Source organism: Aegilops tauschii, chromosome 3 (assembly GCF_002575655.3).
Source record: "Aegilops tauschii subsp. strangulata cultivar AL8/78 chromosome 3, Aet v6.0, whole genome shotgun sequence".
Taxonomy (NCBI): Eukaryota; Viridiplantae; Streptophyta; class Magnoliopsida; order Poales; family Poaceae; genus Aegilops; species Aegilops tauschii.
The window spans coordinates 178,555,916-178,570,534 of NC_053037.3; the positions used below are offsets into that span (position 1 = coordinate 178,555,916).

A 14,619-nucleotide genomic window follows, 5' to 3' on the forward strand; every position below is an offset into this window, starting at 1 on the left:
ATCGAAGGATTTTTAGTTAGAATATATTTCACCGAGAAGCAAGCCGATGCTTCCAGGTCCCCACAGATGATGTCCCTTTCATCAATGAGATGAACTTGGTTGAGTTCAAGGAGAAGGGCTACCGAAGAGGCTCTATCTGTTTTGTTGAAGTTTCCGAGGAAAGGGAGGTTGATACCCACGTTGCAGCACTTCCTTTACAAGAATTTTTGGGTTAGAAGCAATTGCGAAAAGCTCTGGTATATGGCATATAGAGGAGTGTTGTGGAGCCATTTGGTATTGACCCCCATTACAAACCGAGAAATGAGCTCCCACATCAAAAATCTACTTGCACTTCTGAATCCCATTCCAGATTTGGGAGCCCCACTTCTTAGAAGTGAAGAATGAAGAAGTTGGCAAGTATTTTTTTTTTCTTGAGTTAGGCCCAGAGACTGGCGTCATTTTGAGAGATCTTCCAAATCCATTTGGTTAAGTGGTCTAGGTTCATTTTCTTTTTGGTGTTGGAAATCCCAAGACCAGGAGGGACGCATATATCCTCCCCGCGGATCATGTGTTATTTGTGTTTGATGGCTGTAACGGCATATATCAACCAGAGGGGATGAATGGAAGATTTTCAAAAATTCTTTGGATAAAATGAACTAACCGAAGTACAATATGTTGGAACTGGTTTGATGTTTTTCCGTCATGCTAACCGCCAGAAAGGGGTTTAACCAGTTAAAAAAAACTACATCCACATAAATCAACCCACTTAGCATCACCTTGCAAAAATAAACATAGGTTACATATATTATGGATACAATTTGATTGTATTGCAAGGCCCAAGAGGCGGCAAAGAGACAACGACGGCGTGAGCAGAGGATCAAGCACAAGTTGTGCATGCTGCATGCTAAAAGAAGACCCGGACTCTAGTACCATGTTATGGATGCAACTTGATTGTATTACAAGGTTGTGTAGAGTATGTAATGGGCCTAATGGGTCTGGATTGGCGGTATAGCCTGTTAATCTTAAAATTAATTAGAGATAAAGGTCATTTGCTTAAGGGTCAACTAAGCTTTGCTTAGGAGTTAAGTAAACCTCTCTATATAAGAAGAGGAGATGTATCAATCTAATCAAGCAAGAATTAAGAAGGAAATCCCTTCCCTTTTGCCTGGCCGTGGGCAAAAGGCCCCCCGGCCGGCCCTCTCGCGCCCTCCTTCTAATAGCCACATAACAATCTGGTATCAGCTTTTCCGGATTCGATCATGTCCAGCCCTCCATCAAGTTCTTCCCATCCGCCGCCGCCGCACACCTACCCGCCGCCACCAGCGTCTTCATCGGCGTTGCTGCCCCACACAGCAGGCGCGCCGGCATTGGACGTGCTGGCGTCCTCAGGGGCGATTGCACCCTCTGCCCCGGCGCTGCCTGCCCTCGTCCTCAGCCCGGAGCAGATGATAGCCGCAATCTTGTAGTTACGGCAGGCTGTGGCGGGCATCAGGGCCTTCCTCATCGGGCCCTATGCGCCCCAGCCGCATCCCCAGCAGCCACCTCCTCCGCCGCCACACCAACAGAAGCTACCCACGCTGCCGCCGCCCTCGGACGCGACCACGGCGCCGGTCATCTCCTACTAGTATGGGATGCCCTACGACAAGACTGCGACGACCTAGTTCCCATAAGCGCCGCCACTGTCTCAGGGCGTCCCCATCCAGCAGATCAAGTTTTCGTCGTCGCCGTCACCGCTTCCGGCTTGGATCGCTACCTGCCACGTGTCCACGGCGATGAGGCTACAGGCTGCTACGTGCGGCCTCCTAGCGCGTCGGCGTGTGCGGGAGATGCGTGGTCTGCAGCTGCCGCTCCTCCAAGTTACGCTTCGCTGCGCAAAAAACCTCCATGTCGTCCGCAGGGTCGCTTGCTTAGAGGTCAAGTAAGTCTTGCTTAGAAGTCAAGTAAACCTCTCTATATAAGGGAAGGAGATGTGTCAATCTAATCAAGCAAGAATTAAGAAGGAAATCCCTTTCCTCTTGCCCGGCCGTGGGCAAAAGGCCCCGCCCGGCCCTCTCGTGCCCTCCTTCTAGCAGCCACATAACAAAGGTCCTTCTAGCAGCCACATAACAAAGGTCCAAGGGGCATATATCTTACACGACTTGGGCACAAGGAAAGGAAACGTAACCTAATAGGATTCCTAAACCTAATACTAATATACTCCTTAACAACGTAGAGTAAACAAGACTGAGCACAGGACTAGGCAAAACCACTCCCATTTTATTTCCCTACCTTTACAAAATAATAATAATACAACCCATATAATTCACCTGATGAAGCATGGCATAGACATGTTCTTATACAAGTTACACCACTAGAAGTTCTCCTTGTGAAACTCAAACTTTGTGTTTGTCTTGTGGGTGAAATCTGCCGACAACTGCCGCAGCTGCGGCACAAGAACAGGCTCACCACAATAGAAAACCCCTGAAACAAAATTAAAGGTTAGCAGATGATGATGGTAATTACCCACATTTGTAGTACCAGATCGATGTGAGAACAGAAGGAAGACAGACCGACGCGCTGATTCTCATGGTTGACTGCGACACGCTTGAAGACGCTTCGCCAATTAGGCCTGGCAAAGTGAGTCTTGACGCTGGTTCCGGACAAGATGTCAACTCCCTTCTTTGCATGCTGGAGTTCTTGGAGCATGACAATGAGCGCAGAACGGGCATCGCCCTCTTGATACACACTCGAGCAATGGTTGTGGAGCTCGATCACTTGATCCTTGTCCTTCTCAGCCACCTCGTTCATCACCCCTCTGAACCATTCAAAGGAGCCCTCCTCCCTTGTGACCCAGTAGAAGTAGGCCCTCTTCGTCATAAATTGTCTCTTCTTTGCCTTACCAGTGCCCCCCGGCTCTGCTCCACCAACCGATCCCCCAGGCTGGATGTGGTTAAGCACATCCTTCACAATGCTGATCAAAGGGGTGGCTCCAATGCCAAGCCCAATGAGGAGTAGCACATCGTATTCCCGGTAATCTTGTGCTGGAGCACCATATGGTCCATCAATCAAAAGTTTAGGGAATCTTGTACATGTCAAACAAAGTTTAGGGTCAGACAGGATTTTGCAATATATTGTGCCGTAATACATTTTTGAAAAAGCTGAAGAAGTTCCTTTTCACCTTGCGTTGCTGTCAGTGATTCCCCTGGAGAGGTCAGCTCTAAGGAGTCCACTTTCTCCTTCAGCTGGAGGCCGACACGCCTGGTTTATAGTTACGGTTGTTATTGTTTACTTGGACAAACTTCCAATAGGATGTGATCACTGGATGAACCGAAAGCCAAGAGAAGCTGATTTACCTCAGAGAAGACTGTCCTAAGCCGAGAAGTCCAATCACCCCTTGTGCGGATGTGGACACTGAGGTAATTATCTCCTGGTGCCGATGTAATCGAAAACGGATGCCTGTGATGGAACAAATTTTCCGTACTATTAGTCATCTGCTGATTTCATAATAAAATTAACGCAACTGTTTCTCAAAGGTTGTAACGTAGGCACCATTCATATGGAGATACAGCTCTGCAATTTATGAAGATGTACTGCCCACTCCGGTATCTAAAACCAGTTGGCTTGGACATATAAAGAGCCAACACATGCCCAGGATATACCGCAACCTGTTGAAGACACAAAAGTTGAAAGCTTATTTCTGTTCACAATACATCTCCCATATTAAATGGGTTAGTATTTATTAAGACCCACTACATTTACAAGAAAAGTAGTTGCCTATCGGATTGTTTAAGGTCAAAAAGACAAACAAGGAAAAACTATATGAAAGGGGTTGTTTAATAGTGGTACCTTCTGAATCTTAACTGCATCATGGCTCCTAAATAACCGAACAATGCGCTCGCATGAATATAAGAAGACAGGATAAGCGATGTACATCCATGTCTGATAACAGTAGGGAACTATCAATAAGTATCAATATTGACCATTGCATTTTTTAGTGGCATTAGGGTATAGGCTTTTACCGATTTCTTGTACCACTCCTTCGTCAGATACAAACTTGTTCCATGGACGATGAGCAGTGCATACACAATAGCAAATAGGTGGTGCGTAAACCAAAAGGCATTGAAACCAGTCATCTTCTTGAGTGGATTAGTGTCCTTGAGCTTGTTACGTCGGAACCATGGCTGGGCTAATACAAAAGCTATTGACATGAGCACTACCATGACAATACCTGTCCACCCTGCAGTTCCTTTTACAAACCACCAGTAGTTTGGTGGCCTTTTGTCCCCAAAGAAAGGCTTCATTGGTTCATATTTTGCATCACTTGCATGGAGCAAGAGAGGAAAATCACATGTCAGATGAGCACCTGCATGCAGAGCAACACCAACTGCAACACCCGCTGCTATTACCTGCACAATAAAATATCGTACCGAGGATTATGTTGGTCACAATTTACTTAGTGCTAAATTATCTATGAGACATCGTCAACAGGTTACTCTCATTGGCTCATTGATAAGAAATTGTGTGATCACATGCAATGGAAAGCTTCACGATGCCAAAAATCCATTTGTGTTCCATAATGACTGAACGGTGGATAATGTCCTAATCCAGTCAGGACTCCCAGAGTCCAGAGATAAGAGGATTTTGCAACCATACTATGGCCAGGATTGCTACCCTCTCTTTCGAGGTCATGCAGAAATATGTAATAACATTAGTTGTGCCAGTGCAAACGCAATCAACACAAAGCAAGGTAGGAGCAATTAGAGGTGTTTGAGAGGATTAGAGGTTAGTTTTTTGCTTTACATGAAACAGTACATTTCATACTGCATGCATTAAAAAAAACAGATATCTATAGGCAAGAAAAGTGGAAAACAAACTAGACAAAGTTATCTCAGGGTATAATAGTAGGTTCTTGTATAAGAAAGGATCCAATGGTCCTAAATGGTTCGAAAGGATTGTATGAGAACAAAAATCCCTTCAACTCTTTCGAGGTCGTATGTAAAGCAAATGTGTGACTTGCAAAATCTTCTCTCATCATGAACATTTCATCATGTTTCTCTTCCGTGGGGGACATCAAAAGTGCGGAGCATGGGTCAAACTCCGAGGCGCTCCTCGCGCCGCCTCCTCCAAGGCGACCGGGGGCGCCAACCCTAGCCAGCGCCACCACCACCACCACCACCACCTCTTCCATCTTCCCCTCTCCCCTCGTCATCCCTAGAGGTGGCCGCCAGAAAAGCCCGTGCGCCGCCACTGACAGGGACGGAGGGGATCTCGCGTCCCGCGACTGTCGCTTGGCTGCCTAGAGGGGTTGTACACGGTGGCGCGAGATCTTCCGTCGGCAGATGCTCCTCCCGCCAGCGCGGCGGCACTCCGTTGACAACGTGGGGATGACGGACTCAGCTGGGATGTGATCTACCATGCAATGGCCCCGGAACGGCGTTCCGGTCACAGCAGCAGTGGTAGCCCGTCCGCCGGGGATGATGGGCCAGGAGGCGGCTGTGTGCTCCTCCATACGGATCTGGGTCGTGAGACTTGCCGGTCCTCGATACGGTTGGAACGGGAGGTGGGGATTCAGATCGGGAGAAATCCCTAGGCAACACCGGTCGGCCACGATGGCGGCTACGCCCGTGGGCATCGTCTTTTCTCCATGGATACGTTCATTCGATCTGCTCTACCTCCACCATGTTGTTTGTCTTCTGGGTGAAAACCCTAACTGCAGTGGGCGGCGACGGGGCCTTCGGCGTTGTTCCCTTCTTGAAGGCGCTGCCTTGGGAGATATTTGGCTGGTGGACACTGTTGGTGTTGGCGGTGATCTGGATCAGGAGGTGGCGCGGTGTGGCATTTACCTTGTCGGCAACGGCGGGTCTCGGCGGCATGGCACAACGGGGTCTCGGCATTGGACGTGTGTTGATGGACGCGCGCAAGGTGGTGGCGCTATCTTTTTTTTGGAAAAGGAGGTTAAGACCCCCGGCCTCTGCATCAATCGATGCATAGCTTCATCTTTATTTATTATTCAACATAGGTCTAACAAGAACATACATCAAGCCATCCGAAGCCACTACTCACACCTACAAAACACGATAATGTGGAGTGCTCTCACTCCCCATATCTAAAACCGGTGCCGTCACCGATCCATCCACATAACGTATCGGAACCCACAGCCGGTGCAGCAGACCTAAAGCGTACACCACATGCACACGTTTTAGATGCCGCCATCATCATTGAACCGCTGACCCATCTTCAGGAGAGAGATCCGCATCATCCTTGCCAGTCGTCCATCCGTCGATGCTACCATGGCGCCCAACAGCACCTATCGGCCAGGCATGACTTGACATCTCCACCGAAAGCTCCGTGCAAGACGGAGCCGCTCCACCTCCTGCCTCTGTCTTCCAGCTATGATCCACAAACGATGCTCCCAAGAGAGAAAACGACACCGCGGTACCGTCATCGTCCGATCTGGAAGACCAGATCCTAGGGTTTCCCTCGGAGCAGCACGAGTGGGTCGACGGTAGTTACACGATGATGCCTTCATCAAGGTAACGACGCAGAACGCCGCCATCGCCTGCCATCGGCTCGGTTTTCACCGGCAACTATGTCTTCCCGACTCGCAGCCGGAACTAGATGGCGAATCTCGAGATCTAATCATCTAGCCTCAGGCCGACCACCCCCGGCGGAGGAGATGGCCACCACCGCCAGGCGGCACCGGCCAGATCAGGTCTGACCGGAGGCGCCGCTGACCAGTCAACCATGGCCACATCCCTTCCTGAGATCCGCCCTTCCCATGAAGCCGCCGGAGCAGCGCCGAACCGCCGGGAAAGACGAAGATCGAAGGGCGATCTCGCGCCGACGGTCCCTCCAGACCGCGGGGCTGCAGCCTAGATCCCCGCCGTCCCCATCACCGGCGGCGCCCGGGCTTAGCCGGCGCACGTCTCTGGGGACGGCGAGGTGGAGGAGAGGGGAGGGGGCGGCGGCCGGGGCGCTGGGGTTGGCCCCTGATCGCCCTAGAGGGAGCGATACGAGGGAGCCCTGGGAGCGATCAGATCTGAGCGGCGGCCGGTCGTCTTAAAATTGGGGGAGAATTTCACTTCCCCGGCCTCTGCACCAACTAGGGATACATACGGCCTTTTAAGTATGAGTACTAGGATTTTTAAACTCGGTTACGCACCAAGCCTAGTCCTCAATAAATGCGTGAGTACCAGGAAAGCCTGGTCCTCAAGAATAAATAGGAACCTAAATTCGCCTCCGTGAGGATTTGAACCCAGGTGTTGGGTTTGTACATCCACTCCCCCAACCAGTTGAGCTAGGCTCACTGGCGTTGTGGTGGCGTCTGACGGCAGTTGGGCCTGCCAAGGCCAATGTGTTGATCTTTCCTAAAGTTGGGACGGCGGAATATGGCAACGGCGGATTCTGGAGCATGCGCATGCGGTGCACGCTGAGGGTCCGCTATACCAGTTGGTGCTCTCGGCTTGCCGTTGGACGGCTTGGTGAGTCCACCGGATTAGATGGTGTGCGTTGATGCGTGGTCAGGGCACATCATCAAACTAGTAGGTGTGGTGACATAGATTGCTAGGAAGGTGACTTTGGATTGATACATGTATTTGTTTGTCAGACTCTGTTAAATAATATAATAAAGATGGTTGTGTGCATCGCTCGATGCAGAGGCCCGAAAAAATCATTCTCGTTTCGAGCTCTCTCTCTCTAATTTGTTCTTTGATAGTAAATGTGCTCTTACCACATCTCACATTCTCACTATACGATATCAGATCGAGAGGTTTTCGCACATAAGAACAGGTACATAATATTAACATTACCTTATGGAAGTTTATGTTGTCATTGAAGGGTACAACAGCTCCAATCTTTGTCTTTGATCGAATCCATGTGATTGTATTACGGCAGACAGGAAGAAGGACCAGGGCCATATTGAATTTCAGGGTCTCTGCGGCACCCTTTGCAGTGGCCACACAGTAGCCCATGATGTGAAATACAGCCCTGTTACGATACTGGATGAACTTCCAAATGAAAAGGGCGATGCAGATTGAAATCCAGAGAGTCATGACCCATATGCGCTTCCAGTTTTCCTCAACAAAGTACAAAAACTCCTGCCAGTGGCGGCGAAGTGGACTCGTGTCATTGCTAGGTGCGAGCTTCATGCTAAGAGCTTTGCTAAGTTTCGAGCTGTGGGTGGTCGTTGATCTTGCAACAGCTTCAGATGGTGACTGCAGTAAGAGTGCCTCCAAGTCCTCGAGCTGTTAATGTTTAGAGTGGTTAGGAAAAAACTGTGCCACAATTCTCAACTGTTAGTTTATTGGACATACCTCTATGTAGCCCAAGTTGTTTGGGTCAAGCTCTTCCATAATAAGTGCTGTGTACTCATCAGCTCGCTCTTTGATCTTGGAAAGTTTATTTGCTGATGCACTAAGCGCAATAATCTGCAAAAGCATGTTATCATTTGCTTAATGCCTCAAATTTACACCCTGAGGACATTAAGACTAGATCTTTCAGTTTGGGGTCTTCCTACTAACCTCCTTAACCTCCTCTGAGGTGATTCTTCCATCAGCATTTTTGTCAACCCTGAACAAAGAGGTCAAGACATGTTAAAGTGCTATATTAATTAAATGACCAAAAAAAAGCAAAACTAAGATTTTATCGATAAAGGGAGTTTTCACTGACTCAACAAGTCGCATCAAGGCAATAGAACCAGAAAGAGTTCACACTCAGCCTCTGGATAACAAAATGCATACATCCCACAGACAGTACTTGAAAATCTTTGTAAGAGCAGTCTGGAATAAAAGGAAAACGCAACCTATGGTGATTGAGGATCGATCCGAAATCATAACTAAATAAGTTGTTACGATAGTTTTACTTCAAAATCGCAGTAAATGGTGTTAAGTATTTTGAAGTGAAATTTGGATTAATTCATCCCATAAGAGTGCATCATCTATCAAGAATGGAACCATGACAAAACAAGTAAATTATTAAGCACAAACTAACATGTCAAAGAACGTTTGGAGTCGGTTGTCGAAACCCTGATCGCTCAGTTGCTCCCAGAAATCTTTCAGCTCCTCCTTAGTCAGCACTTGCTTCACCATTCCTCTCTTCCTCGCTAACGAGTCGAACATTTGCATCGCAAACTCGTCTGACCCTTCCATCCCTGCACAATCAAAAGCAGCAATATTTGAATTACCATTCTTTCAAATACTTGCCTATATTCACTGAAACTGTTTTCAGTTACCAATGCATTTCCCAAATCTTGAACGGAGTAGCATGCCATCAACCTGTAGGTGATTGAACCGTTTCTCCACTGCAGTCCAGCCGTCATTGCCAACTTTGGCAGTCACAAACTGCAAGCCTTTGAGTGCCACTGCAGCACTGCTCTTGCTTCGGTCATATCTCTTCCTCACGGTCTTTGGTGCAGGCGTCGGTGGCACCTTCTTGCCCGGATTCGTCAGCTTAAGCCCGTTGGTCACCTGTCTCAGTTTCGATGACAGCTTGCCGCCCCTTGATGAGGAAGGTGACACCAGCGCACCGCTGTGTGCTGAGCCAGCATCGTCAACTGGCCTGACATCTTGGATTGACACTGAATCGCGTTGTATGTCAAGGGTAATCTCAACAACTCCGTCGTCGTCGTCTTTGAACCTGGTGGTCTTTGTGGCCCTGTGGCTTGAACCTTCTAAATTTCCACTGTTTGGGATTGATGTCGCAGTATTGTCTTGTGGCCTTCTTGAACTATCAGAATCGGTGACTACCGTGCCAGCTTCAATATCAGGCATCTCCATCTTTATTTACCTCTCAGGGCAATTTCTCCTTGTCTCTGCTGAAAGGACAGCAATCAAGTTACTGCCTTTTTCGGCGAAACAAACATGCATTTCCTGTTCATCCACAAATAGAAAGGTAAAAAAAATCGTGATGGATACAAATCAGCGGGAAGGAAAGTAAAATCACAGATTCGCAGTTTGCTCAGACAGACTGAATTATTTACAATTCAGCTATAGGATACATAAAAAAACAAAAATATTATTATATAACCTAAAAGAGGAGAGCAGAACGTTGGATCTCTTAACAAGAAATTGACGGCACACTTGTTACGGTAACAGAAAAGGAGGAAGGAATTTGGAACTTTTAAAGATACTAACGGAAACCAATCAGACGAAATAACTCCCGAACTGGGATTAACACCGAAGCCCCCCATCCAGCTGCTCAGATCTAGAAACCATCCTTTTCTCCGTGCCAGAAAGGGGGGTAGAAAAATGGACAAGAAACAGAGGAACATTCCTAGGACGGGAATGAAGCATCATCCACTGAAGAGTCAACCGAAATTTGACCACGCTGACTGAACCGGAAATTTGCCAGAAAGGGAGAACCAAACAGACACCGAGAATCAAGCACACTCATTCTTTTGAAAACTCGGAAGGGGGGAAAGAGATTCTACGAACCTTAAACCCGAGAGAGATTTCCGCCACTGATTGGAACCCGGAGCATTTCTCGAAATTCCACCGCAAGAAAAGAGAGTCCACCGTAACCAAACTGCGCAGGCGCAAACCCTAATGAACACACACCAGAGCTTTCTGGAACCTAAACGCACTAGGGAAGGAGAAAGCGGCAACCAATCTTGCACACACAGGTGGCTTTTGCCTGCCTGGCACTGCTGTCTAGCACTCCTGCTCCTACTCCTCCAATGCGACGCGCACCAAATGACACCAGTCCAGTCGCTTCACAAAACAACAAGGAGGAGAGTGCTGGTGGCAGGCAGCAAGGATGGTGAGTGGAGAGTCTGTAGCGTTACTGTGTGTCCGTGGGAGAGAGAGAGGTTGGAGGCGTGGACAGCTTGACACACCTACGCTGATGGCGGCTCAATGGTTGTTGTCCAGGGTCCACAACGCAACCACCTGCTCTTGTCCCGGCACATCTCTATTGCGTCAACCTTGAACCTTATTTAAACTTTTTAAAACGTGTATAAAGTGGAAAGCACCTCTCAATTTATTTTCAAGCCCTAAAAAAGTTTATCCTTGAGTGAGTACTTCTTTGACAACGATATTAATAGAATAAACAATACAGAGTGGATGTTCCTGAGTATTTAGATGAGGGATGCCAATTTGACCGTTTTGTAGAAAGCTTTCATACAACGACAGATGGGGAAAAGAGAGTTGCCGACGGTGCTGGTTCCAGTGACGCTGTGTCAGCAGCTCTGACATGCCTGGCCCACCGGGCAGCGGCCGCTCGACTAATTCCACTCCACCCAGGCCCAAGAGGAATCGCAAGGCCAAAGCCAGAGTTATTGGACCCAACTGGGTGTGACGCGTCGGCCCACTGATCACCTACATCTACCACCCCGCAAGACCAGTGAGGGCATCCGATGGATCAGGCGAACGGCCCGACAACTACCTACCCCCAATTCCCCTCTCCTCCTTGCTAGAACTCTAGCCTCCATTCTTGTAATTTCCCCACTCCACCCATACCTCCCAATATGTTTTCGAGCCCTAAAAAAAGTTTATCTTTGAGTGAGTACTTCTTTGACAGCAACATTTTTTTGATAAAGGGTGCCCTTTTATTAAGTTATGGTGTTTTGTATTTTCTTGACAGCAATATTAATAGAATAAACAATACGGAGTGGATGTTCGTGAGTATTTAGACGAGGGATGTCAATTCGACAGTTTTGTAGAAAGCTTTCGTAGAGCGACAGATGGGGAAAAGTTAGTTGTCGATGGTGCTGGTTCCCGCTGCCTGGACGAGAGGGACTGGGGCGGGAGCGGTCCGACGATGCTAGTGAATGGGTGCTCGGTTGGTGGCTGCAGTCAGGCGATGGCGCACGCGTTTGCTGCGAAAGGGCGTGAGGTCGTGCTAAGGCATGGTCGCGCATCTCCATGTGCGAGCTCGGGGAAGACCTGCTTTATGGCAGAGGCGGAGGCCTTTGTGGCACTAGGACTCTGCAGCTGCACCGGCGGTCGATTGGTCCATCTAAGAGGACAGGGAGACATGGCGGAGGCGGCGGCCTCCCTATGTTACCCAAAAAGGCTTCCGCACCGTTTTATAAATAAAACACCACGCCATACTGATACATGATGATAAGAAGATTCTCTTACTAAGCAAATCAAAAGAAGAATATAGGACGACCACACCTTATCACAAAGCAACCTAGACTACTCACAAGGAAGGAGACTCATCGCCAAGAGAAACCGCTCTACCTCCTTTCGCCGCTCACACCAAGTTGCCGCCGGGGAGGACTCCCTACCCTCCCGCTCCGGATCATGGAGCCCGAGCCTGCCTGCGGAAAACAAGGACCGCGAGTGGAACCAACGAGGACCCGTGTAAAAGAATACGAGGCAAGTGAATCCGACATCGCCAGAGTCGAGGAAGCTCGAAGTTAGGATCTGGAAATGTTCATCAATGACGGCACGGCGCACCAGAAGAAACCTAAGCTCCACGACGACGCCCTCAGGAAGGGAACGATGCAACACGTCGCCATCCTCGAGACGGATGAGGTGGTCAAGGGTTTTCACCCGAGGCCATGGCTTAGCAAGAGGGCCACAACGATGCCCCCAAGAGGGACGCGACACCCACAGGCATTTCCGCCGCTGATGGCAGAGCATAAGGCTTTCTCCCAGCACCTCTCTCACACACAACACCCGAGGAGTCCCGAGCACCTGCCCACCCTGAGGAAGAAATGTCGTCACCAAACAAACGTCCAGAGCACGACCTGGGAATCACCACCGCTGACACCAAGATTACACGACGCTACATCCTCCACCGCCCACACGATCAAAAGATGCATCCATCACCGTCGCTGACACCGGAGCACAAGGCTTTCGCCCGGCACCTCTCACCCACGCCACACCGAGGATTCCCGAGCTCCTACCCACTCTGAGGAAGACATGTCGTCACCAAACAAACATCTAGAGCACGATCTGGGAATCGCCACCGCTGAGGCACCGCTGACACCAAGATCACCCAACGCTACATCCTCCACCGCCGACATGATCAAAAGATGCATCCATCACCGCCGCTGACGCCGGAGCATAAGGCTTTCGCCCGGCACCTCTCACCCACGCCACACCGAGGATTCCCGAGCACTTGCCCACTCCGAGGAAGACATGTCGTCACCAAACAAACCTCCAGAGCACGATCTGGGAATCACCACCGCCGACACCAAGATCACCCAATACTACATCCTCCGCCGCCCACACAACCAAAAGATGCATCCATCACCGCCGCTGACGCTAGAGCATAAGGCTTTTCGCCCGGCACCTCTCACCTGCGCCACACCAAGGAGTCCCGAGCACCTGCCCACCCCGAGGAAGACATGTCGTCACCAAACAAACCTCAAGAGCACGATCTCGGAATCACCACCGCCGAGGCAACGCCGACACCAAGATCACCCAACGCTACATCCTTCACCGCCCACACGACCAAAAGATATGATTGTCTGAAGATTCATTGTCAAGATGATATTTGCAACACATTTCATGTTCTGAGATGAAAAACCATATTCTGGCATTTGCTGCAGTGGCGGAGCTACAGCAAGGCTGAGTGGGCCGCGGCCCGCCCAGTCCATGAGTTTTTCAGTTGTGTACCTACTTTTGGGCCATGCAAAATAAGCCCAGATACTTATTTCCTTCAGTCGGCCCGCCCAACTAATTGGGCCAAGCTCCGCCACTGATTTGCTGGTCGGGCTAAGCAACGATGAATTTATGTCGTTATATTGTTGAAGTTTGTCTCAATAACAACAATGGCGTGACGACGTTTATCCCTTCCCGAAGGCATTGCTGTTTGATAACCCACAAGTATAGGGGATCGCAACAGTTTTCGAGGGTAGAGTATTCAACCCAAATTTATAGATTCGACACAAGGGGAGCCAAAGAATATTTGAAGGTATTAGCAGCTGAGTTGTCAATTCAACGACACCTAGAGATTAATTATCTGCAGCAAGTAATCAGTAGCACAGTAATATGATAGTTTTGATAGTAGTGACAACAGCAATGGTAACAGTAACAGTGATAGCAGTAATTTTGTAGCAAGTGTAACAGTGATGATAGCAGTAATAACTTAGCAGAAACAATATAAGATAAATTCATAGGCATTGGATCGGTGACTTGTTGGATGATATTCATCATGTGATAGTTATAACCTAGGGCGATACGGCACTAGCTCCAGTTCATCGATATAATGTAGGCATGTATTCCATAAATAGTCATACGTGCCTTATTAAAAGAACTTGCATGACATCTTTTGTCCTACCCTCCCGTGGCAGCGGGGTCCATATTGGAAACTTAGGGATATTAAAGCATCCTTTTAACAGAGAACCGGAACAAAGCATTAACACATAGTGAATACATGAACTCCTCAAACTACGGTCATCACCGGGAGTGGGCCCGGTTGTTGTCACTCCGGGGTTGCCGGATCATAGCACGTAGTAGGTGACTATAACTTGCAAGATCGGATCTAAAACATGGATATAATGATGATAACATAAACGGTTCAGATCTGAGTTCATGGCACCCGGGCCCAAAGTGACAAGCATTAAGCATAGCAAAGTCATAGCAACATCAATCTAAGAACATAGTGGATACTAGGGATCAAGCCCTAACAAAACTAACTCGATTACATGATGAATCTCATCCAACTCCTCACCGACTAGCGAGCCTATGAAGGAATTACTCACTCCCGGTG

At 48.7% G+C, this 14,619-nt stretch overlaps 1 protein-coding gene across 3 annotated transcripts; it reads right to left on the reverse strand.

Annotated features, from left to right (window-relative positions):
* Positions 1 to 2,215: 2,215 nt before the first annotated feature.
* On the reverse strand, positions 2,216 to 10,821 carry LOC109756844 (respiratory burst oxidase homolog protein B). Of its 3 annotated transcripts, none has more exons than XM_020315683.4 (13): positions 10,389 to 10,821; positions 9,188 to 9,824; positions 8,947 to 9,106; positions 8,478 to 8,526; positions 8,271 to 8,384; positions 7,767 to 8,201; positions 3,978 to 4,364; positions 3,805 to 3,897; positions 3,508 to 3,623; positions 3,312 to 3,414; positions 3,137 to 3,216; positions 2,529 to 3,040; positions 2,216 to 2,439 (listed from the first exon to the last, which is right to left on the reverse strand). In XM_020315683.4, exons 2-13 carry the CDS (start codon positions 9,729 to 9,731, stop codon positions 2,330 to 2,332), a joined length of 2,703 nt encoding a protein of 900 aa, XP_020171272.1. In that variant the 5' UTR covers positions 9,732 to 9,824; positions 10,389 to 10,821; the 3' UTR covers positions 2,216 to 2,329. The 3 variants fall into 3 exon arrangements, with proteins under 3 accessions (XP_020171272.1, XP_020171274.1, XP_020171273.1); XM_020315685.4 differs by having other exon boundaries at positions 9,188 to 9,766; positions 10,389 to 10,754; XM_020315684.4 differs by having other exon boundaries at positions 9,188 to 9,769; positions 10,389 to 10,699.
* Positions 10,822 to 14,619: the final 3,798 nt, after the last annotated feature.

Coding starts and splice junctions, on each gene's coding strand:
- LOC109756844 (XM_020315683.4), bottom strand. CDS start 9,731: ATGGAGATGCCTGATATTGAAGCTGGCACGGTAGTCACCGATTCTGAT. Junction 8,527..8,946: donor CTCCAAACGTTCTTTGACAT/GTTAGTTTGTGC, acceptor CTCTTTGTTCAG/GGTTGACAAAAATGCTGATG. Junction 3,415..3,507: donor GCTGTATCTCCATATGAATG/GTGCCTACGTTA, acceptor GTTCCATCACAG/GCATCCGTTTTCGATTACAT.